This window comes from Zosterops lateralis (genome assembly GCF_965231275.1).
Source record: "Zosterops lateralis genome assembly, chromosome: 5".
Lineage (NCBI taxonomy): Eukaryota > Metazoa > Chordata > Aves > Passeriformes > Zosteropidae > Zosterops > Zosterops lateralis.
The window spans coordinates 15,406,883-15,433,084 of record NC_139766.1 but is presented as its reverse complement, the minus strand read 5'-3'; the positions used below and the strand labels follow the sequence as shown (position 1 = coordinate 15,433,084).

At 38.2% G+C, this 26,202-nt stretch overlaps 1 protein-coding gene across 3 annotated transcripts; it reads right to left on the bottom strand.

Moving 5' to 3' along the window:
• Positions 1–9,160: 9,160 nt before the first annotated feature.
• Positions 9,161–24,521, bottom strand: BST1 (bone marrow stromal cell antigen 1). Of its 3 annotated transcripts, none has more exons than XM_083861897.1 (9): positions 24,185–24,521; positions 20,339–20,468; positions 19,163–19,298; positions 18,588–18,670; positions 17,932–18,008; positions 15,374–15,466; positions 13,809–13,895; positions 13,268–13,327; positions 9,161–10,399 (listed from the first exon to the last, which is right to left on the bottom strand). In XM_083861897.1, exons 1-9 carry the CDS (start codon positions 24,352–24,354, stop codon positions 10,285–10,287), a joined length of 951 nt encoding a protein of 316 aa, XP_083718023.1. In that variant the 5' UTR covers positions 24,355–24,521; the 3' UTR covers positions 9,161–10,284. The 3 variants fall into 3 exon arrangements, with proteins under 3 accessions (XP_083718023.1, XP_083718024.1, XP_083718025.1); XM_083861899.1 differs by having other exon boundaries at positions 10,282–11,889; XM_083861898.1 differs by lacking the exon at positions 13,268–13,327.
• Between the last annotated feature and the right edge of the window lie 1,681 nt (positions 24,522–26,202).

Here is a 26,202-nt window from a genome sequence, read left to right as displayed (position 1 = left end):
TTTTGTTGGTGACCTTTTTACTACCCTGCACACACGCCTGGCTATACAGGATGTAGTTGCTTCTCGAAACCTGAGCAGGAAGTTGCGGGTATAAGGACAGAAAGAAATAACAATACAGATAAAATCTAACAAATATGATAGTGTTTCTGCTTTCTGTGTAATTAATGTAGAAAAGTACATGCACAAAGAACTTAATTGCTGGACTGTACTCCAAGGCTGATGCGCTGATTTTGAATTGTAGAACCAACAAGAACCAGCACAACAGCATGTGACAAAGCAACATCTAAAATGAGAACTCTCGATTCAAGACAAAACCCTCCTGTATTTGCACAGGCTCACACCAGCCTCCTTTCCCCATTCCTTTTCTCGCCTCTTTCTCAAATATACTTATACACTGCTGAAAGGCAGGGTGGGGGATGACATAAAGCCACATAATAGCACAAAACTATTTTATTCTTGAGTGAGTCACTGGATGGTCTGGTCCATCTGTCAATCACCTGCCAGGTCTGCAAATGGGAAGAAGCTTACACAGTGCCCAGTGGACCTGCTTGGGCTGCTCATGAAAATCCTCCCTCCATGCTCACAGCTTTTTTGCCATCTTCTGCAGCTCTCTGCCTCTGCCCCACTTCTGCAAGTTTGTATGTGCAAATCCAACCTCTCAGGGCAGATCAGTCCAGTGCTATGGTGCTGGGCACCAGCAGTGACCTGGCACAGTAGAGAAGTGGTGCTCCCCTGTGTTTTATGGGGGATGAATGGATCTAGTAGTAGTTTTCTCAAAACTCATGCAGTCAGGGACCCATTTCTAGGTGTCAATTGCAGGAATGGGAAATTTTATGATCAGATCAGACTACTGGTGAAAATTACTGCTTTGAGAATGTTGAAAAACGGCTTTGTGAAGAAGAACAGATACAGAACTGTAAATGCACTAAGTTTGGTGTGACAGAAACATTTGTGGCTGAATGACTGTGGTTTCTCCAGAGACCTGGTGGGTGTGACCCTGGATGCAATGTTCAGGAGCCACTGAACATCAAAGGAGGCCAAGAGAACAAATTGATTCAAGGACAATATCAAAGCACGAGAGTAGCCTATTCCAAAGGGCAGGAAGTCAAAGCTGTGGCAGGAGTCCAGCTTGGCCAAATCAGGAATTCCTGACCAAGCTCAAATGTTGGAAGAAAGAATAAGGGGAAAGCAGAAGCAGGATTGGACTATCTGGGGGGAATATAGAAGCATTTCCCAGACTGTTAAATTATGTGGCAAAGCTTATTTGCATGCCCACAAGGGAGCTTGGAGAGACAATGGCAGGGTGGGGAAACCAAGTAATATTCTTCCTGGGATATATTGTGCAATGCAGGAGAAAAGCAGTTCATGATCACAGAAGTCTTAGATGTTTCGGAGAGGAAGCAAAGGTGGGACAAGAGGGATTTAGGTAGATTGTGAGGAACAAGAGTGGTAAAATAGACAGGTAAGGGATTTAAAAACGCAACTGCATATCAATAGTTGGCTGGTCAGTTTTCTTGGCTGTGCTCTGTGCCTGATTGGGCCAGTCTGACTTCTCCAGCTCCTTCCCAGCTCTCCCCATGGTGATGGTTTTCCAGTCAGTGTGTCCAGGTGTGTAGGGGGTGTTTGTACAGCAGTGAGTCTGTGTCCCTGGTGCTGGTGGCTGCAGTGAGTGTGGGTGTGGGAGTGACTGTGTGAGCTGGTGAGCAGGTGACATGACTTGGGAGCAAGGGGGTGAATGTGTCTCTAAGGGCCCATTCTGGATATAGCAACACCTGGATGTCTCTAAAGTCTGCACCTATGGGACCAGGGCAGTCCTAGCTGGCCCTGTGTGTGTGACAGACAAGGAGGGGAAAAATTAAGAAAGCCAAACCTAAATCAAAGTTAAAATTGGTGAGGTGTGGAAGGGCACCAGGGATGCCTTCCACAGACACACATAAAGCTGAACAAACAGAAAAAAAGAAAAAAGATGGAGCTACTGCTGAACAGGATAGGTTACCCAGCCTCAAAGAACACTGATAAAGCAGAGGTGACTCAAAAACTTAACATTCTCTTCACTGGCAAGGTCTGTTCTCGTGTCTGTTAGGGTCTGTGTGCCTACAACACTCACACAGGAGTTTTGGGCAGAAAATGACTCCCCACACTAAAGATTGAGTTATGGACCACTTAAGCATGCTTGTTGAATACAAGTCCCAGATGAGATACATCTGAGGGTCATAAGGACAAGTTACTCTTGTTTTTGAGAGGTGCCTCAGCCTATGATTCTCTGAAGCTATCGTTTTGTGATAATGATTTGGAGAATGCTTTCAAATGACCAACTAGTGGAACTAAAGAATGAACTTTATCAGACAGGTCCCCAAAGATACTGGGATTTAGGGAATTGGAGACAGATGGAAAACTAGCTAATATTTCCTTGAAGAAAATAGCTGAACTCAATTACACATAAGAGAAACCTCCAGGTAGCTTAAGGTTGACTGTGAACCCAACATGCTGTGGAATACGTGCTGCCTAAATTAGAACTTTAAGTGCTCTGATAAAACACGTTAGGCATCAAGTTTTAAAATAAATGCATCCATTATGACTGCTAAAATTCTATGGATGGCTAAGGATGTTATAAAAATAAAGCTGTCTTTCCAGTTAGGCATTAGTGTCATGAAATAAAAAAGAGGACAATAATGTGTGACAGGCCCTGCCAGAAGGTAGACATTTAGACATTGCCATTCTTGGAAAACTTGAAATATCACTGAATGATGTAGGGATGTCTGCAGGTTATTTGGCCCCAGTAATTGCTCAAATCATGGGTAAGTACAAGTTGGATTTGATTACTCAGGATGTTCTTCAGTTCTTCAGTTTTTCTTCTACGTCTATGGATGATGAGTCAAGAATTTATTTGGGAACCCATTCTCATAGTGATTTTTTAAACGTTTAATCAGAATTTCCCTTGCTTCACTGTTTGACCATTGTCCTTTTTCTTTTCACGGTGCATCCCTAGAATAGAGTATAGTTTCATCTTCTTGACAATGTTCTACAGATAGTAGAAGAAATTATCCTTTCTGGATATCTTTCTGATATTCTTTTGGAAGATTTGTTGCTATAGCATACAGAAGTGTCTCATGGAGAGCTGTGCTGTTCAGACTTTTACAAGATTCTGACACCTACCATATGATTTTGTAAAGATTTTTAAGAAATTCTTCCTTTTAGATCAATATTTTTTTAAGAAATCAATGAGATTAAGGGAAGTTGGGGTAAAGAGTTGCAGCATGGCTGTGTCAGGATTAATTAGAGTTTTTTTCCCCAAAAATTATTTCCATTTGGGGTTTGGTAAAGTAGAAGTTGTGGACACTGAGTACTGGAGTCCTAGATTACAATCTTCATCTCAGCTTATTTGTGTCCTTCCAAATGTCCTTACTTTCACATGGGAGATCATAACTGGAAGAAGAAAGGAAGCAAATTATCTTTTCCCCTCTTCAAACACTGTATTACAGCACTGAGGAGAAATCTTCTATCAGTAAGTGCTAAATTTTCCTGATCAGTAAATTAACTTACAAAACCTTTCTGATTGCTTGGTAAGTTACGTTTATCTTTGTGTGGATGGTTATTCCTGTTTGTCTGTCTTCCTGTGAAGTTCTTGTTTAATTAATGGCTCAGGGATGTTTTTAAAAGCTTTTTAAATTTTATATAAATATATACCTGTTAATTTCTCTAAAAATCTTCCCAATCGGGAAACTCCTACCAGATATCCCATAGAAAACTACCTCAAATTTTTTATATGACATTGTTTCACACTAGGGTATGGAGACAGCATAAGAGATAAGAGCTTTTCAAGGCCAATAACAGAGCTTGGGATTCCTGAATTAATTGCCTGATTTTTCCACTGGTGTTATGTTCTGCTGAAATGGCACCGGAATGACAGATTTTAAATTGTTTTTTTTTCTAGGATGTGATTTACGAACAGTCATATTATTTCATCAGAATCAAGCAACTGGTGAGATGCACTGACAAGAACAGAGACATACCCTGAGCAGTCTCAGAAGTGGTGACATCTGTCCTTCAGCTCCTATTTGACTTTTATCCAGCTTTGACTGCCTTACAAATTAATACAATATGACTGGATGTGCATTTAAAGCTCATGTCCAGGGCAGGGTTGTTTGGAAACAGCTATTCCTTGATCATTCTGCATGCAGACATGCACAGCCTGGTTCCTTTCCCTGGTCTGTCTGAGCAGCCCCGGCCTCCCTGTGTGTTGGCTCTGTGAGCTCGCTTGTCGCCAGCTGGAGCCCTGACAGCACTGGCGGTGCTCTTCTCTGTGACAGGGTAACAGACACCAATCCCTGATTTCTTTTCTTGTTTATTGTAAACAAAGATCCCAAAGGGTCCAAAATATTCTCCCTCTTTGGACCAAGTGCCTTCCTCTCATTTCTGTGCATGTTTCCCCTGCTGGCTCTCTTCAGTGTCGTCCCATCTGCTCCTTCCTCTTCTCTTGGAGAGCCTGGTTCTTCTACAGGTGCATCCTGAGCTTTGCTGTTCCTGAAGAATTTCCTGCTGCCACCAGTGCTGCTTCTGTATTTTGCAATTCCCAATTTCTTTTTTATTTAGCCGAGGTAGTGGGTTTGTAACAAAGCAAAGTCATAGCTGGGGTTTGCACACTGATCTTGTCAAGGAACAAGGCAACATGCCAAGACATCTACATACAAACATGCCTGCTCTGGTGGGGAGGGAGATGAAGTGGCTCCAGAACAGTTTGGGGAAACAGGCTGCTTCATTCTTTTGTATCACCTTCACCATTTTTTGTTATGCCTCTCTATTGAGACATGTCAGAAAATGATGTCCTAGGCAAACTAGAAAAACACATTCCAAAGTGTACTGTTTAAAGCATTGCTCTACAGCGTGGGAGGCCCATGTTTAATGACTCATTCATTCTACCTGAATTGGGATATGAAGAAAGTATATTTACTCAAGACATATTTAATTAACAAAAAAATTAAACAGTCGAGTTTGCAAGTAAGTGAGAGTTGTACTAAAGCTACATTCTATCAGTGAGGGATCTTACCATGATTTCTGATGAAGCTGTTGTACTTTTCTTGTGCAAAGCATTTTTCAAGGTTTTATTTAGTGCAGAGGAAAAGCACATGCAGTAATCCCATCAACTTTCATGAAACTGAGTTCTTGTTTTCTAGCCAGTACTAATTGTTATGCTGCTCACACATTCTGAAGAGAAATACCCATAAGGCTTCCAGCCCACTGAGGCAGCCAAGGAAACAAAGTTGATACAGAATTAGGCTCTCCAACTCCAAGAATGCGTAAATAGCACAATTACTCTGAAAGAACTATAGAGGGTAGGCATCCCACTTGGAAAGATTTAATGTGATGGCTCAAAGGTCAAAAAACCCCAAGAAACTTGACAAATATCCTCTCTAGCTGACAACCATGTGAAATATGCTTTTATATACATGTGTAGAAATATTTGTCTGGGATTTGACACTGCATTTTACAAGACTATTGGTTATGCTTACTGTCCTTAATTACTTTTCAAGTGATATATATCATATAAACTCAAGCTAATGTGCAGTGGTGACAGAAAGTTCTGAGTGAAAGCCCAGAGCATAAATTCTGAGTTGTGGAAATACCAGCTTTGGATTTTCTGGTATCTTTCATCAAGGCAAAGGGATAAGTAAAAATGAAGCTCAACACAGGCCAGCATGTCCTACAGTTGGAATTTAGTATCAGAAGGTTGAAATTTCCATGGGATACTTATTTCTACTCACTTGTTTCTTTGCTTGCTGCACTTCAAAATGGCACAAAGTGACCTAGGAGCTTTTCCACATATGCACCTTGACACAGTGCAGCAGATAGAGTGTCCATCATTTCTTTGGCACTCTTGATTTTACCTGCTGCAAATGGGGAAAAAACAAAAAAACTTCCTGCAGTTTGGTAATCCAGAATTCACCACAGTCTTGATTTATAATTCCGGTTTCTGCTTACAGTACTTAGATTATTTGTTAATTATTTATAAAAGCAGTCATGCCTGATGCCAGAGCATATCAAGTCTAATCACTGAGAGGTGCCCAGAAAACGCAGTTACTGGGTTAGAAATATTTCTTTGTTAAGTATTGTAACAAAGGGCATAAGATACTCCAGACATACTAGAGGAATTCTGGAGGATCATCTCTGTCTGCACTTACAGAATTTACCACACTTACTGCTTCCACAGCCCACAGGTACTCCTAGTCAGATGGTCACAAGTGAGAGATCACTCACTTCACAGCACTGCCTGCTGCTGGAAGGAAATGCGTACTCTAATTTCCACCTTCATTTTCCTCTTACAGAATTTCCAACAGCATCATTTTCTGCTCACATATTTTGCTAAAAATATGAAGTAACTCATCTGAAGGGAGATAAGGTTCACCCTGGCTGTGGCTGCAGAGAAAGGGAGAAGGTAGGAGGAGGGGGGCTGCCAGGGAGCACGGCCATGCTGGCATGGTGTGAGGGGACATACGTGCCACACTCCCAGGCTCCAATTTCCTGCACCAGCCTCTCTGCCAGCCTGCACTGGAACTGCACTGCTGCCATAAGGAAACGAGGATCCCTGAGCTTGCCTTCATAATTTTCAGGAAGTTGGGAAATCAGATGCCTGCAGATTATAAACAAAATTTGACAGATTATATTCTTTGCCTCTTACATAAAATTGTGTGTAAATTTAGACTGGGTAGAAGCTGGAATTAGGAAAAACCTGAAAATAAAAAAAAAAAAAAAAAAATCTTGTGAAGTGTTTGAGCCACCCTGACATTTGGCTAAATTAAGATACTGTGCCTCCCCATACTGAGCTATTTTAAATCAAACTTGTTGGCTCTGCTGAAAGGACTCTTCTTCCACTTCACACTATTGTTTAAGCAAAATACATCAGAACTATTTCTAGGTAATTCAGTTGAGAAGAACACTATCAAAAGAGTTAGCTTTCATGGGACAAAAAGTATTATTCAAATTCTTGAGGTTTCAGATCACATTTCACTACGTTTAAGATTGTTGATTGAAAACATAGTCATGTCAGCTGCATATCACATCAAGACTAATATGACAAAAATAAACACCGGCAGTATAAAAAGGGCAGAGAGATGATCAAGTTGTCCTCGCTTTATTCTCACAACTTTTTACTCCAGAGCACTCAAGAGTTTGCATTTAAAAATAGACAGAACAGGTGTGAGCAGATGCATATGTTTGCATGCACATAAACACTGGAAAAAGGAACTACCCTGAATTAGAGCTCAGCTTCTGTCAGATACAATGATTAAAATGAATGTAGCAAAAAGAAAAAAAAACAGGTTAATAGGAGGGGAGATTATATTAACCCCTATATAGGAATGAAGAATGTGAGATAACTGAGTTCTTAAGTGGTCCACAAAATGGGCACGGCAGGAAATACTGCCAAGTCTCAGTAGCTTCCGCTGGTCTGTCTGCAGAAATGCAGAACACCTTGTAATGCTCTTGTACATTATGTTTTCATTTGCCATAAGTAGTTGAATATTAATAGATTTACACAGGATTTTGGCATTCAGCAGGACTCAAAGTTAAGTGATATACATATTGTTTTCATATGAAACATTTTCTCCCTCAAATTCACATCTGGAGACAGTTGTTTTTGTAGTACTGCTAGTACAAATATGAATGGTTGAAACATTTTTGAATGTTTCATTTGAATATTTGTGAACTTCCCCAGGCTGGAATGAGTTTAAAGAAAAGAGCAGATGCCATTTGGACAGTATTATTTCTCCACATTTGGCACAGCTCTTACATGAGACATTGCTAATCAGAGCATTTCCTGAGCGTTCAAGACATAGCACAGGCTCACTTGCCTGATTGTCACCACTTAAGTGCAACATATATCTGTAAATAGTACTATTCACATCCTTATGGATGTAGAAATAAAAAAAGACATGTCCATGTCTCTCCCTCCCACTGGGAGTAACAAATGACCTGATTGTTTCTTGCTTTGCTGACACTTCTGCCCCTCAGCTTCCGAGACGCCAGTCCCACTGTTCTTTTGCACAGATTAAAACCATTATGTTAAACTCAGAACAAATGATTCACACTCAGCTTGAAATTTGCTGGCTCTAAAAATCCTGGGAAACCTATGCATCTAGAACTTTGCTTTGTTGCCTTTTTTTCCACTAGCTATATTAGTTGGTTAGCTAAAAATCTTTACAGTTTTTCCCAAGTTTTTTTAAGCAAGTTTGAGACACTTTATTGAACAGGTATTAGAAAAGAAATTGCTGTCTTTGCTACTGAGTTGAAGTAATGGAAAAAAAGGAAGGAACATTAGAAATAATGAAATAAGTTTTTGACATAAAGTTGTGCATTGTTGTTTAAATTGTAGCTATCCTACTTAGTATTTTAATTTTATTTTTTTTTAAACAGAATTATTTAGCACTTTCTACAGTGTGTTTGGTACCATGTGTAACTGCCAGCACTGACTGTGCTGCTGGAGTCAATTACATGCGGAGGCTGGAAAGCTTTCATATTTTGGAAAGCAAAAGTTGGCCAGCTGGGATGCTTGGCTTGGAAATTGTCTAAGAGGCACATGGTGGGTTAATGGTATTAAGCTGTTCTCTGGATCTCACACACAGGCCTGTAGGTAGGACACACCAACCCTGATGATGGCTTGGACACCTGGGGGCCTCACACACACTATCTCTACAGCCTGTGGCCCAAAATGTGTAATGGTATGATCTGCTGTGGGCAAACACAAGATTGAACAAAATAACTTGGCTTTAGCTATCTGAGATGTGACTGTGTTAGAGATACCTTTCTTACTACTCTGGCGGCTGCTGTAAAAGTAATATATGAAGAAAAAAAACCACACAATAAAAAATGAAGAGGATGTTCAAGGAACTAATCAAAGGACTAAAGGTATGGCACAGATAGGAAACAATTATGAGGCATAATAAAGCCCAGATTTTCAAAGGTCTGTAACTTCTGATTTCAGTACTTTTGTACTTTCAGTGCTTTTTTGTGTCTGAAACAGACACAAAAATCCTTCAAGCTGGAGCCTGAACCAACCTGTGACCTAGGCAAACTCAAGTATGTGGACAATGTAAAGAGATTAGCATTAAAACCAAATTAAAGATTATTACAGGCAGGGAAGCAAGACAAATAAGCAACCTCAACGTATTTTAAATATTTAATCTTTCAAACATACAACACAATACAGTTGCATCACAGATTGAAAGGATGTAAATCTACTTTGGACCCTTAAATCAGATTCATGGAGATAAGAGGCACATCCTCTCCAAGTTTCCTGGCAACCAGTCAATACAAACACAAATAAGTAATACAGAAGCAAACGCAAAATGTGCAAAAAATATCTACAAAAAGTTATTCTCTAGTAGAATGACTATTTTTTTCTGAAGATTATATGTCATCCTGGTAGCTGGATATCTTGGTGATTTAGAGGAGCATCTAGTTAGAGCACTGGAATTCACACAAGTAACCCAACATACCTTCAGGTTGGCATCTCCTCTCTCCTCAGTGTGTTCTGAACCCTGCTATCTGTGTTCACTGCAAGCAGGCCAATGTCTGACTTGGCAGGTTCTTATCTGAATTTGATCTACCATAAATCACATCACGGTGGAAAAACTGTGGAACTTTCTAGACCTGGTATTTCTGACTCTTTGCTATCCAGTGGCCAGGAAACAGCCAGCTGAGGAACATTTTTTCGGATGATGAAGCAATTGGTATTATGTGGTAAAATACTGCATGCAAGTATGCAGCCAGAATCTTGCTGTACCCTAGTTTTTAAGTTTGACTCAAGTACTGGACCACTTATGAAAATGAGTTTACTTTTCCACCGTCTTACCTATTGCATCTTGTATCAAGTGAGCAATCTAAGATCTCTCCCACTTGAATTTATGTTTTGCCCTCCCAAAACATGATAATCAGTCATTTAGTTTTCAAGGTCAGATGGTTTTACAAACAAGTAATCTCTGTGGGTGATGTATGACAAGCATAGTATCATTTTTCTTTCTGAAATATGTGAACAGGAAGTAGTATTCTCAGTTTAAGTCTGGAGAGTAAAGATAAGAGGAAATAGCAATGAACCTCTTCTAGAAACAGACAAGAAAATGAAGTGTGAGGCTCCCTAGCAGTAGTGGGATAGCCAGTATCTAGTATGCAAGGTTTTAATATGTAGGTTTGCCAGTCCCAAAAGTAGGGAGAAACTGCTGTTAGAAATTAGCTGAAGCCAAATTTATAACCAGCTAAGGCAAACAGAGGATATGGATTCAGTTGATTAACTTAGTACACTAAAGCAAATCTGAACAAAAAGCCTGCAAAAGAAACAAACATGAGCTTGTTCCAGCTGCCTCCTCTGTCTGAAGATATAGGTCCTCTTTGTGCTGCTGGTGCAGATCTGAGGAAGAGAAAACAAACAGGATGTTCACAGCACAGAGCTGAGTTAGGATTCTTCCAAATATCAGAGATTTTTTGCCAAGGGTGAAGTTTGTGGCCTTTCTTTATATGAGTCTGCCAACAGATTCCCTTTGGCTGTCATGATTCTATAAACAGAATATCTTTGCAAAACTCTGGGAACTCTCCTTTCTACCTTTACATAAGAGCCTTCTTGTCCCTCCACATCCATTTGCTGTCTCTGGTCTTATGCTTGTGATTTTATAATGCTCTTCTAGACAGCAGAGGAGGAGGAGGACCGTGTTTTTACAGCACTTGGTGTAATAGTATCCACATCTACTTCTAGGTCTCCCTGACATTGCAATAATGCAAGTAATACATACCAACACTACCAGCTTGCATCTGGCTGCCTTCCTGCTTACATTTGTAGGCCATCTCTGCCATCTAGTGGGTATTTTTTTACTCACAAGTTTTTTATTAACATCAGGGTGTCACCTTAACAAGCTGAAGTCCAAATTTGACTCAGCAGGGACATAGTTCAAGTCTGGAGAGGAGTTAAGGGGCACCACCACCATGCAAGAAGGCCCAAGTACATTACAGCACCTTCTAGGCCATCCTTCTGCTACCCTGACCCAGCTCCCTCCTTTGCTATGCCAATGTAACAGGAATTGTGGTGACATAAAGAGTCACTTGTCCAACTCTGATGTTTTTGGGCTCAGGACATAATTCTCTGGAGGCTGAGAGAGCAGCTATCAGCCTTGTAATAGCAAACAGCCCTCGTGAAAGGGGATGCATGAGACCCTGCATGCCCGTTCCACTGTTTACCATGGAAGTATGAACACTGAGACCACCTACTCTGCAAAGGAAACTTTTCCTAACAGAGACCCACTCCAGTTAGTGACACCCCTACTGACCAAACTGCCCCCACGTCAGTTAATGGACCATCCCAGAACAGGGTCCATCCACACAGAAAACGTACTCAAGAAGATAATCATCAAATCATCTATATGCATCTGCTTAAGGCTCTTTCTGAAAAGGCAGCTAGTATCAATGGAGGTGATACTGCAGAGAATTAAGTGATTTTGGGAAGAATGTAAGTATTCATTGGCTTGAATTATTTAAGTTAATTTTCAGGGAGAGGCAATGCATTGTGATAGTTTTGCAACTATCAATGTAAAATGATAGTTTTGCATTCAGGGAAGTTCTATTGTGATTTGGGATAGATATGAAATGAATCAGACTTATAACAGTGCCATGCATACAGGATGGAATACAGTGCCCATGAAGGAAACAAGCAAGGAAAATTTTCATAAGGAGGATGAGAACAGCTGAGTTGCTCAGGAGTTACCCCAGGAGAGAGACTGATTTCAAATACACCAGGGACTATGTTACTCTGAGTACCGACATGGATGGAAAGGAAGGGGCCGCTGCTCCCCTGCTTACACACTGCAAACGCCATGTGGCAACACTGCAGAACTGCATGTCATCCCTCAGCTGAAAGGAAAAACACGTTAGTGGTTTCCAAAAACCTTCTCATCCAGGTTTTCTCAGCTGAGTAATATACCCACATCAAAAAACTTTGAAGAAAATTATTTAAAACCTGAGAGAGGAGAAAAATCTTCTGTTAAGAGCTCAATACAATATTGTATTTTTCAAAGTCCTGTGAAGGGCTTTTTCTTCCAGTTTGTTAATATTGTCACTATGTTCACAGCTCTTAATTTGTAGGGGATAACTGTATTTTCATTTGACATGTGAACAAAAGCCTTACCATTCAGTGGCAGAACAAGGAAACCTTATTTTAATCCACTGTGCAAGTGGATTTTCATGACATTTGTGTGCTGGTGCTGGGATATAATTTGCATTTGAGAATACATGTTGCATTGCAAGATGAGTAAAAGTTTTCAGTGACCAGCAAGAACAGGAAATGCTCACTTTCTCTGTAAGTGTTTACCAAAAACTGGACATAAGTTACAGAAGGTGATATCCACCTCCTTTTCTGTACTGCATGAAGCACTACAGCCCCTCCCAGAGGCAGAAAAGCTGGAATTGCATCTCACTGCTGCAATAATCAGGGACAGCAAATCAGGACTTTCATAGCAGAAGTATTCATCACAATATCACACAGGTATTAACAAACAAAAATTTGCATGTGCTTAAATAGGGAAGAAAGGACAGTAAGAAATAAAGCATGGATTATCCATAAAAAGAATGTAACTATAAGAAACATAGAATTGACGATAGTAATACTTACTGTAAATTCACTGAAATACATAATAAATAAATGCTCCTTATATAATATACATAAATATAGATAAGTTGGGAGTTTGGGAGCAATGCTTGCTAATTAAGAAGTTATGTCTTGGATGTAATCTGCATTCTTTGTAGATAACTCACTGACCCAAGACAAATACATTAAAATATAGAGATTAAGTTTCACACAAAATGGAAGATTAAAAGGAAACTTCCTCAAAATTTAGAACTGAAAATTCCAGTAGCTGAAGAAATGTTCTTTAGATCTGTTGCAATTTGATCTATACTTTGATTATTCAAGAAATCATATTAATGTAAGCAACTTCAAAATTTTAATAGATTTTATATCAGAAGAGTGATACGTAAAAACTTCACATCATGAGTGATATGCAGTGTTACTGTGTGATCATTGAGAACCCATTAACACCTAATTTTGAACAGCAGGTGCTCCCAGACAACTGTGCATAATTTGTGAACAGAAACTACTAGCTCCATCCACAGTAACTAACAAATTCAGGACCACTGTGTATTGCATATGGGTGGAATTTGTTGAACTGTTGACTTCTGCATAATTTATTCAGTTGTAATGGCACTGAGGATAAGTTGAACTTCTTTTACTTACGATGCAATGGCACACTTAGAATGATCAGGATTATCCAGGCAGAGTAAAAACATTACAGACCTGTGAAAACACCATTTTATTTAGCACCTCTCAGGCAGACAACTGAAAAAAACCCATGAAAAATGAAATAAATTCACAGTACTATCGTGTTTAAATCTTCCCATCATTTAATTTATCTTGCAATCAATGGGAATGACTAGAGCTGTGAAACCTATTGTGAGTAACTGGTATTTCTTCACACATTCAATAGTGTTTTTAACAGTATCTAACTGTTGTTTAGATTTTAAATCCAAATACATGAGGCCATCTTCTGTGTCTGACAGTAAGTGCAATGCTCCACTCAATCATACAATAAGACATAGTGTTTTGCTCAATTCACAACCAAAAAATGCCAAGTCTGAAAAATGTGACATCATCCCTCCAACATACCAGTCCCTCCTGAAAACACAACATTAATGGAACTTCAGAATTGAACAGTAAGAATCAAAATGGATAAGGTATTTCTGCAAATACAGCATATTAATAAAAGGTTTTCACTTACTTGTCATTGTCAGTGCAAGTGACATCATAACCAAGAGCTGTCAGCCTGGTCTCTAATGTCTTTACACTATGAGCTCCACAGGAATCTCTGTGAGGAAAGATTTCAATATTATTGCAAATCTTTTGTTATATAATTTCTTTTCACTGAACTTGATGGAATTAGTAAAGTAAATCCCCATTACTTTGCCTCTTCTGCATTCCATAACACCTTTGGAAGAATGGTGTTCATTGCTATTTATGCTTCATTTGCTTACATTACTGTTGTTTCACAATTTATCCTTAGTTTACAGTCTGAAAGATTAGTTTCAGCCAGTGTAGCATTTTCAGATTCTATTCACCAACAATCCCACATTTAATATTTGACTAGACAGAAAAAGACCTAAATAATTTTGTAAAATAGTAAGTGTTTGTAATATTCTTTGGCAACTATTTAGATAGTGATAAAGTTGAGGTTATCGGTCTGTACAGAATAAGTTCATTATAATAAATGAGAATTATACTTCTTGTTAGAAGTTTGTTCACTCTCTTGAATGTTGAATATAGAAAAACACAGAGAGAAAAAACCCAGAAACAATTGTAAACACAGCTCCTGTTTCTAGCACTGATTTTTTAATTTGTACTCCAATTAGTGTAAGAAAGTTTACAGAACCTACTGAGACCTCTAAACTTGCACAAACATGAATTATTAAGTCCAGTGCTAGTTATCTGCTGGTCAGAAAACACCCATGACTAAAGAAATCATATGGAGATCAATAAAGTAACTGTAGAAAAACATTAATAAAAATATACAACTACTCCCATGCATCCATTTACTGAAACATAAATTAACATTCAGTGCTTGTCTTAGCTTTTCTTTGTAAAAAGGGCAACTTTTGCAAAGATGAGTTGCATGTTTTTTCCCTCGCAGAGGGTATGATTCTTTGATTTAAAGAGAAAGGCTGAGAAATGCTAATCTGAACTATGCAATGCAGACTCAACTGCATTGTGGTAAAATACACAACAGACTATTCTGTTTGGATGGATCAGTTTTGTTATATTTGTTTACTATTTATTTCTTTGTTTGCTTTAATTAAATTACCAGAAAAATTAGACACTTTTAAAGCCTACATTTTATTGCTGGATTAATTATTGAGAGAAGAAGTGGAGCCTGGTATTTGGTATTTGCCTGCTTCTACAAATTTTCAATCAATTAAGATAGGTGGAAATGAAAAGAACGCATATGACAAGGTGAAAGAAATATCACTCATCAGCACTTAATCTGAAATTCAGATTGACTCTTAGTAAACCTGTTCATGTTCTATCTTCATTCAGGGTCTGAGAACCACACACACATCTAACCAAGAGTTGGCTCTAGATCTAATATTAGAATTTATTTATATTTTCTCTAATTCTGGTATTTCTATACTCTCTGGGAATGGCAGGTTATATCTTCTGTGTTCACAAAAGCATCTAAAATATTTTGCTTTAAGTAGTATGCAAATATAATCAAACAGAAAGATGAGGTGAAATTTTAAAGACAGGTCCAAAAGGGAGAAACTGTGGGGTTTTTTTTAAGACATAACTTACATATCTGGTCCTTCAATATCATCCACAACCCAAATGACAATTTGTGAGATTTTGTCTTTCTGGAGATTAGGTATTTCATAATCTGCAAAAAAACTGATTCAAGAAAAAAAAATTTGAATTTTAAAGAACATGAAAATTAAATAGCTTTTTCCTCCTCTGCATTAATGAATTCACCTAAAAGTAAACCGAATGAACTTTTAAAATGCAAAACCAAAACAAAAAAGCATTTGGTTCATTCTTATAATATCTAATCTAAGAAGATACGAAATCCAAATATTGATTTTAATGTCTCTGGATTGATTTTTTTTGTGAGATGCTGGCATTTCAAAGCCACAGATACCTATCCCTTTCAGCAAGATGTAGCATAATGATTTCCAATTTTTTTGGGTTTTTTCCCTCAGAAAGCTTCTATGGGCTGTGTCCTCACTGAATGCCTGGTCCAAGTCTGGGCCTAGGTCTCTTCTCTAATTTGCTATTTGCCTATCATGTGTCTTAAATGTGTATATCAGCACTACAGTGTCTCTTAGCCCTTTTTAATGTCCTGAGACCTCCACAGAAGAAGGGATGGGACCAGCAGTGACAATGTGGGTCTGTCCTCCTGGTGCCTTCAGGCAAACTAAGGGGGCTCTGCCATGGAAACACAGGACATGTGTTGCTTGTCAGTGTCTGTTGGTTCATGAAGTCAGCAAATTATTTTAAATTTGTGGAGAAGTTGAACAGGAGGACAGATACCAAGAGTTGCTTTCACTGGTCAAGTTTGGTATGGCAGTGGCTGACCAGTAGCAACAACAGCAGATTTGCCTTTCTGTCCAAGGTGTTCAAGGCTGTCCAACACATAGTGAAAATATAACAAAAAATAAAGATTCCAACCCATTTACTCAGTCATGCGTATGTTATTGCCAGAAAGAAAAGAAGCTTGCTCCCAAATTTGAAGAAATCTTTAACCAGAGGTGTCAGAAACCATGGACAAACAATGTACAACTGACTTCAGTGAAACCAACTTTTGAACTGGCTACTATTATTAAAGAAATCTGCCAACTAAATTCATATGTGTGAATGAGTGAAATTATTTTGCCATGAAATGAGAAATAAATATTAACTGAAATGATATCAGGTGACTTAATTATGGTTTAAGTGTACAAACTTTAAAACTGAATAGACTTTGAAAGAGACTTTGAAATACTTGAAAAGAGATCAGAGAGATGCTTAGGAAGATGGACAGATCCTTCAGATTGTCTTCTGCTATTAATTATTCAACTTCCAGCTTTTTTCAAACATGAGCTCTTAACCAAATTCGGTCACAAATGGACCAGAAGATACACAGCAAAGAAAGCAGATGGAGTAACTGGCTTTGTTTTCTCCTTGGCAGGCTGATTTCCAGTGGTGATTTCACTGGTTAAAATACCACCAGACTGGCAACCCAGGGAACTGGTGGAATTTATGTGTGTGAGAGATGTTCTTGAAATAAGGAATCTGTAAATTAACAGAAATAAGGAATCTATTTCTAAAATAAGGAATCTATAATAGATTCTGGGTATTGGCCTGCAGCCAGGTATTACCATCTGCAGAAGATTTGATCCCAGCTGACCACTTAACCAACCCAAGGGGACTTGTATAAGTCTTAGCGATTAGCTGAAAGCTGTGTACAGAGATGGATGTTTTGGGGGACAAAAGTAAGCATTTAGGAGGTGTTTTGGAAAAGATGGTTCTTGTTTCTTTCCTATCCAGAGATAAAGTTGCCTTTTCAATGGTCATTTTTAGTCCTCAGTGAATACAGAGGAGGATGTCTTCTATGGGTTTTTAAAAGATGTAATTTTTGATCTGCCTTGGACAGGACAGTTGCTGAGGTAATGAAGGATGCATTTTTCACCACAGGTAAGCAGTCACTACAGACACATAATAAAAATGCAAAAGGGTGTACTTTTACAATAAATGTTGAATGTAAGCTTAGATGAGCTTCTGTATGGTGGTACACCTCTGAATCAGGAAAAATACACCTGTCCTTAATATAAAAGGAACTAAGGAGAAGAGGAAGCTTGTCTTTGCTATTATTCTCCTCAACAAACTTTTTTTTTTTTTTTTTTTTGCTTTCTGAAACCATAACAGATTTCAAACTATTTCTACTCTTTGTCATGAAGAAATACTTTCTCTTTAGAACTTAACAAGTCTGCTGGTAGCCCTGACAAAAGCTACATGCCTTGTAACAATATCCTCTACTTGGCCATGCCCCTGAAGAGCAATTATGTTAACACTCATATTTTTGAAGACATACACATTTTGCCGCAATATATTGGCTGACTCAAGATGGCTTTCAGAGCATTCACAGTGCTTGCCACAGCAGTTTATAAAATGCATGAGTTGAAACGATTGTTTCCATCCACCACATATTATTCCTTCAGCTAGAGACAATTAACAGCTGTCCCCACAACTCAGCAGACTTTGATGCAACAGGTCCTTTCAGCTACACTTCCCATGCTTTGTGCAACAGAAGACCCAAATAATTGGTTGACTTTTTTGTTGTCATCAGAGTCTACATAGAAATCAGTCAGTTCTCTTACCCTGGCTGTGGATAAGCTCCTCCAGCTGCAGAACCATTCAGCAAGACATGTATGACCCCAGAGCTGTGCTTTGCATACTGCAATAAATAACAATGCTTTTCAGATCTCACAGATTTGTCATATAACATGGTATTTTATTGCAAACAGTGACCAAGGAAAGAATATTATGAATAATATCAGAACTGCAAAAAGAACACTAGACTAGCACCCTAGCGGGTCACTGCAGTAAAAAGGAAAGGAACCAAACAGGCCATGGTTTAATTCAATGGCTCTTCTCAAGCTATTTTCTAACATTTATAATGCATAAGAAGAAAGCATTTTGGCATTCCCTGTTGAGTTTGATCTGCGAGTAAAGGGTTTTCAGCAAGGCTGCCAAATGTCACTTAGGACCTATAATCAGTAGACAGTGTGCTTACTGTGTTTAGTATAGGCTTTATATTAAGAAAGCTAACTGAATTTTAACACATTATCTAGCTAAGCTGAATGTTAGGTTCTTCCTGCTAAAACACTGCAGCCAGTCTAAACCAGTGTTTTGTATCAGGGGAAATAATCCAGCAGAGCTACAGGTTTAAATCTATTTTGAAGTAGCAGTGCTTTCCTGAACCACCCTGGACACACTCGCAGATGTATGAAGTCAGCACTAATACAATATTTACAATGATTGAGAGCATCCTCCAGAAAGATTCCACTGCATTGTTTTCACATTCTGTCGTGGTAGGGCAGGATTCATAGTCCAGTCCTGTAGGAAGGCATGTGATACGTGCTATTAGAGAGATGATAATGACTATAAAAACCCTTATAGTGACTTTAGAAAGCAACTAAACATATTTGTGTATTACTCACTGAACCCACAAGATCATTTGATATAGCACTGAAAGCTGTTGTATTTTTTTCAGTATTTTTCCATCCTTTATAGTTTACACAAACTATGACATTCTGAGGATTCAGTAATTTGGCTGAAATTGTTCTAACTCTGTTCCTGGGATGCAGGGAGCTCCAAACTCAGATGACTGAGAAAGAGGTTTATCCCCACTGCAGAACCATTTAGATTTCACTTTGTGCTCCCCTGACTGCAGTGTTAAATATTCACACAATACAAGAGCGACTGAGACAGTGAAGCTCTCCCTGATTTTTCATGGGATAAGAGCAAATTTAGTTTCTCCACAACACAGCAGCTGGTTTCCATTATGGTTTTACAGATAAATATTTAACATAGCACTCATTGTCTTACCAGGGCTGTCTGCCTGCCCACACCAGTTCAGAAAATCTCCAACGAAGCCAAACAGAGTATCACCCAGAGACATGTAGCGACGTCCTCTGTCAGCAAAGCTATTGACTAGAAGCTGATTATTTTCCCAGAAAAGAGACTAGGAAAAAAAACATAGAGAAGCAACGTACCAACACTTGAGTGGGGACACAATGAGATTATGGTGCATTGAAAACAGTTTAAAACATGTTTCGGTATTTCTTTCAAAATCAAGCTAATAACTAGAAATGTTAGCTATCTCTTTAAAGAAACAAAGTTTTTTATTTTCCAGAGGTATGAATTCTGATCACAAGTGACTTGAGGAACAGTATTAGTTTGATGAGAAGTGATATAGTCCTATTTTAAATATAGTTAGGTCTAGCTTTGCCTGCCCCAACAGACAGATTTAAGGGAAGGAGAAAAAAGGAAGTTATTTATAAACCAGATATATGTTACCAGAATTCTCTCACGTTGCTATGTTGGCTTACGGTGTGAAAAAAAATCATACAGCTAGATGTTATTTCTGTGTTTGTGGAACTCCTCATGAATTAAGCAGTATTGACAGTAGTATTTGTTGGTTTAGCTTGTATAACTTAGAAATGAGGAATAATTGTGCTAGAGCAAAAGCCACATTAAAGCACAACACGTCTTTTGCATGTTCATGGTTCTTTGCAATTGCCTGTACATCAAACCCTCACCGTTTTCTGGCATAGAGCAACGTCCTCTCTCATTTCTGCTTTTGCTTGTTCAGTGTGTCAATGTTTAACATGTCACTGTGAAGAGACAACTATGAGGAGTAAAAGCAAAGGGTGATAGCTGGCACAGCTTTGCAGCCAGAGCACCTAACTTAAGGAAAAGTAGAAGTTGAAGTTCAGGGACTATGGCAGAGCTCCCAGCACAGCACAAAAAATGGAGGGTCTCTGTAGTATGAAAAGAGAGACATTGCCATGAAGTTACTGCATAAAATAAATGGAGCCAAACACATTGAAACATGCTATCAAGTCTGAGTCTAGTTTATAAACTACAGAGTCTAGTTTATAAACTACTAACCAGTCAAAAAGAGTGACTCACAAGTCAGCTACAGAATGACTCGTCAATTTTGAACCTTGCCACGTAAAATCTGCTGTATGTCACAGGGCAACTAACATAAAAAATTATTACCTTGTTAGGTGGAATTGTGTGAAATGTGAGGTTGATAAATAATTCATAATCCTCAGGTAGAATGCTGCAAGGATCCTTGTTAATAAATGCATTTTTAAATGCTTCCCATATCTGTGAACAATTCTTCTCACTGTAATCATTGAAATAAACAAATAGCAAAATTGTTTTTTCAAAGCCAAGCAAAAAAGATTTCAACTCCTTCAAATACCCCATTAAAATCCCTATAAGGTTAAGGCAGAAAACTGAAGTCAGGGTGGTTAAAATCTTGTAGCTCAGAAAGAGCATAGAGATCTTGTCTTCTGAGTCATAACTGCATCAGATAAGGAAGAAGTAGCAAGGAAAATATTAGCATTTACAGCGTGGAATTAGAAAAACATTATGATTCAACAAAAATCTTAGTAGGTATGGTATACACAGTGAGTTTGCCATTCAGCAGTGTAGAAATATGGAAGAAAAAGCCTTCTTTGAAAATTTTCAGATTCAAAAAGCCATTTCAAATAAATAATAGCTAAATATCCAACACTGTTGGAATGCAATACTACTCTTAAAATGTCAGATTCAAATGCAGGATGAGTTGCTAAAAAGTTTTGATGGTAGAATAATGACTGTGACAAAGAGATGCCTTCTGCTTCTAGGCCCTAGGACTGTGCAGTTTTATCTTGCTGGAATGAGTACAGTGAGCAGGGACTGTGTGGGACACAAAATGTCACTATGGAGTAGCTACAACCACAAGAATATTGTTAGCATTCAACACTTCCAGTGCTGAAATAAGATGCTAGGCTGTTCACTCCAACATTTCCCTTCTGCCAGCTCTGTCTTGGGGATGATAACCTCCATGGGACAAGACAGGCTATCTACAGATGGAAGTGTCCTATCTCTTTGGACTTTCAGGATCTCACCTGTCACAGCTCTGAGCCTGTCTAGAGTAATTAAGAAGAGAATTTCTACTTTCACCACTTTTTCACAGTACCTTCCCTACATAATGCTGTGACAATGTCTATGCCAGGAACACTCTGCACAACGGAGTAATTATGTGCACACAGCCTTCATAACATGAATAACTCTCACTGCAAAGCTCTACCTTGAACAATAGCAGTCCTGAAAAGTAAACCAAATTTTGCCATTTCAGTGTTTTGCTTATTCAGTATCATCCATAGACAGCACGGCTTCTGCTGGTACAGGTTCTTTAGGGAGCTGCCTTGTGCCACTGAATGTCACAGACACTTTAAAGGGGCCCTTGTGATGAGCTACGCAGGAAACAGACCACAGATTTTCTTACAGACAGCTCTGGTCATGCTTCCAACAACTACATAAAAATTCCCTATATACTTTAAGCAGATATGGATCTTGACCCGCAAATTTTCAGGTGATGCAATATGATCCTTGATCAGTAGTTTCAAGGTTTTAACAGATTTACTTAAAAGGATTTTGACCCTATTTCTGATTTCAAGCTGTTATAATTTGGCTTCTGACAATTGTATGTACTTAAGTCTCATTTTGCTAAAGAGCTTTCTACTTTAAGCACTTATGTTAGTACTTGTGAGTTATAATCAACTGAACTGTTAACATCTTTCTTGACAGTTGAATCCATCAGTAATTTTCTGGTTAATTCATATATCACCTTTTTTTTTTTTTTTTTTCATGACTTCTCATCCAGGTTTCAACAGCTTGTAAATCAAAGGGATTATTCTGCTCTGATACTCAAAACTTTTTAGCTGGCAAAACCACTTTTTGAAACTACAGGGTGGGGTAGGACTGCAGTACAGGAAAATTCCTTCTAATCTTAGTAGACACTAATAAGTCAGATTAATTTCACACTATTTGGTTTAAAAAATGTTTTCAAAGCTTCCATGATAAACAAATAAACAAATACAGAGAAAAAGCACTACAGGAACATTTGTGTTATTTAGTGTACTCCTGTTAGGAAATGACAAATATGATCTTAATTCAGATTCCTCACTTCTACATGACCACAGCATTTTGTAAAATGTCTCTTTTGACTGGCATTTTTTCATATTCTGTTTTAACACGTGGGAAAGTTTTTCTTGTGTTCCTATAAATATCTTTATGTTTTAACTATGTTGCAGAGTAAAGATGTGGTTTGCTAGCTTCCAAGTATTTTTAGAAAATTTGCTCATAAATTCAGAAGCAAAACCTATCCAGGTGGTCACATCTCTATAAAAACTAGCCAGGGGGCAACTAAGAAACAGACAATGAATGGAGAAGGCTAAAATAATTAAAATATCTCTTTTGCACCTGAGCAATATGAAATTTCCATTTTGTCTGGATTACATTATTTGCTTATAGACCTAAAGGAAAGACAAAATTCCCCACAACTGATTATATGAAATCAGTTGTGTAGCTCTTCTTTCAATAATGTCATTTTTGGTCTAAATTCAGGAAAGTAGTCCTAACGTCCTGCCTGGCTTTGTGCTATCTTGAGCAAGAGTACTTTGATGAACATGATCAAACTTCTCAATTTTAAAATCAATTTGTGAAAATGTAATCAGAATTCATTAGATCACAAAACTATCATAAACACAAGACATACAGAATTGTTTTCCAGAATATTGCATTTATGTCTCTAAGTCCAAACCAGTTAACATTATGGTTTCAATTTCTACTATCTAATTTTTACTAAAGTAAATATCCTTTATGTTGCTCATTTTGCATATTCTGTATTATTATTCATGTCATGCTTCAGATATAAATGAAGTGGCATCTGTTAAGTCCTGCAGGAGCTCTACCTATCTAGAGCCTACTGTAAGACCAGATTACCTACACAACTGTTAACTAAGTTCACTTATTTTATATTCTATATTATTTTGTAGAAATGTAGAAATCTACACTTAAAATTTATTTCCACCTTTCATTGTGACACGTTTATAAATTTTCCAAGCTTGAACTGTTCCACTGAAATTCATGAACTGTGTTATTTGCATTAGGATGATCTTTTTTTTTTAATAAGAAACTTGAAAGAAAACACTTCTGGTAAGTGTTATTCTGCAGAAATACATAATTTTGCCTTTTTTAAAAGAAAAAAAATTGTTTTAAGTCCTTTATCTTCCTCTTTTGCAATAAGAACTGAAAATGGGATGTTGGGGAAATGAGGTGGTATTTGCAATATCAACTAACCCTGTTTTAAGATAGCAATTCAATGCTACAGGAATCCAGCCAGGACCCCTCTGCAAGTACCACTTCACACTGTTAGGACAACTTTTTAGTGGCAGAATAAAGGGCACAACTCCAGGAGACTGTTCTAATTTTCTTCCTTTTTCCTGAAGCCCTTTTACACTGGAGGACAGAAAAGTCTCATTTTAGCAAAGTATGTGATTTACCTCCAGTTCTGTGCAATTAGCACAGCCAATGAAAGCTCATAGATAATCCAATTTGAGCAAATGATTACTAGTTCATTTTTCAGGTAGATGAGCTAAACCAGTTCTTTCAGTACCACAGGATAGCTATGAAGTGAGGTGTTCCCCTTCTTACATGACCTGACATAACAGGCATGCAAGGCAAAGCTGCTCTTCCCAGGAGTGTTGTCAGATTTGGCACTCCCAAAACACCATCCCTGTCATTTCTGTGTTGTTCCTCTTACAGAAAGTAAGGGGTGGGAGGGGCAAAAAAAGGGAAATAAAGAATGGAAGGATTAAAAATCTTGCCTAAATTACATTACTTTCCTTAAAATATAACATCCATCAAAGTTATTTTGTTGTCTCCAGAGAGCTACAAGCAAGTTGGCTTCAAAAGGATCACTTTCATGGCTAGAAGCATAACATCAGCTTCTGATTAACAACCATTTTGTACAGAACATAAAAAACTAATCCAGAAACAAGCAAAACTTACCCAACAGAAGGGTTCACAATTCTAATATAATCATAGCATCTTCCAATGACAATACTTTCCAGGTTTTGAGTAGTACCTTCACCTTTCCATTTCTTTCCCTGCACTCCTGTGAAGCTGTTCATACACAGAACAGAGACAAATAAAAGAGGGAAAAAATGATTCATCATCATGAATTCTTTACAATCTAAATTCTTTAAAAAAAAAAAAAAAAAAGAGGATAGTTCAATGATACAATTTAAATGGAAACCTGCAGTCTTAACGTTTAATATTTTCTATACTTGCTACAGCTCAGTACACAAGACAAAGGCAGAAAAATAAACCTTGCAGGGAACTATAACCTAACTGTTTCCTGGAATGATTGCAGCATAGGGATACATCACTTCCTCGTGTCTAAACCATCCTCCACTTCAAAAACCAAGAGACTTTAAGGCCACCTCGTGATAACTGAGGAGAATTGCAATATATTTCTGTAAAGGGAGTAAAAAACCTCCTCAACACTTGAATACTTAGGATGCCTTTGGTTCGCTTAATACTCATGCAGCATTACAGCAATGATAGTGCAAATATTCAAGTCCTTGAGTTATCTTGTATCACACATAAGGGTAATATTAGTCAGCTTTTTTTCCATCTCTCTCCTGGACAGTGACAGTGACATTTTCATGTGATGATATGTGCATCATGTCTTTGTGAAAAAAAAAACAAACTGCCTTGCAGTCATGAATCAATCATAATGAGAAACATAAGGATTAAGACATATCCTGTGCACTGAGCAGATGTCCTACACTTTTGCTGTCACCTTCCTCCAGGTTCTTTTCCCTAAGAACTCTGTTAGAACATTAAAAGGCACCAACCAATCTATTCTTCAGAATACTCTCTGGTACATGCTGCTCAAATAGAACCACATTATTTTTTCCCTTAAAAAAACCCTGCGAGTATTTTGTCTATGGACTCACATTTCTGAGAAGCATGCTGGTTCTTTCTTTCTTTCTTTCTTTCTTTCTTTCTTTCTTTCTTTCTTTCTTTCTTTCTTTCTTTCTTTCTTTCTTTCTTTCTTTCTTTCTTTCTTTCTTTCTTTCTTTCTTTCTTTCTTTCTTTCTTTCTTTCTTCTTCTGTGCCTCAGTGAATATATAACTTTATTTTTTGTGTATTTATTTATGTAGTGTCACACTTCTGTTGATGCACTGGTACTCAGCTGGTGGATTTTGCTGAGGGAAAAATCTTGCTAATCGTGGACTAAATTCCTCATGATGGAGTTCTGCTATAAATGTGATAAAAGATAGCAAATTGATTTGCTACCTGCAGCAGAGTCATCAGGAAAGCCAGATTTACTCAGAAATGGATATGCAATGTTGTGTTCGATATGGTGGAGACAAAGGAAATTTGTTCTCTCTTGGTATTTCTATCAGATGGGAGAGGTAAGTTCCAGCAGTAGGAAGGTGTAACAGGTGGGAATGTTAACCCTCTGTTACTACTCAAGCATGAATTTCTGGCAGAATAACGTCAATTCTGTATGACTACATGCTTTAGGCCTGGAAATAGGACCTCATATTCACAAGCTTGTCTGTAAGCAATGAACTTCAAACATTATTTCTTAAGAGTTTGTGTCTTCAGTGCCTAAGTCTACCTACAGCAGTAACACAAGGTCTCGCCTGCTGCCTTGTGTGCCAGGGCACACTCTCTGTGAAAGACATGCTCAAGCCCAAACCCAGAGCTCTGCTTACTAGCCAAGCAGTAAACACAACCAGCCGTGTGCTGGCTAGCCATCTGCCTAACACCTGTGCTTCTCTCTCCTTTCTACCCTCCTGTTAACTGCTTTTTTTTCCCCGCCCTGGAGTCGGAAGAATTTAACCTTCCAAGATTTATAAATATTTGCAAGTAGCTAAGTAGGCCAGTGCGTTTGGAAGTCCTTCGAGGAGGAAAGGATTAATGGAAAAGGAAACGCCCAATACTGCAATTCCTTAAGACTCATTTCTTAGATGAAGAGATAAAAGGATTACTGTGCACAGTGTCTGCTAAAT

What these genes read in the sequence shown, in the direction of transcription:
- BST1 (XM_083861897.1), bottom strand. Translation starts at nt 24,354, where the DNA reads ATGATGATGAATCATTTTTTCCCTCTTTTATTTGTCTCTGTTCTGTGT. An exon ending in ATTGTGAACCCTTCTGTTGG is followed by an intron (nt 20,469 to 24,184) that starts GTAAGTTTTGCT and finishes CAATGATTACAG; the next exon opens with TGAGAAGAATTGTTCACAGA. An exon ending in GATATTGAAGGACCAGATAT is followed by an intron (nt 13,896 to 15,373) that starts GTAAGTTATGTC and finishes CTTTCCTCACAG; the next exon opens with AGATTCCTGTGGAGCTCATA.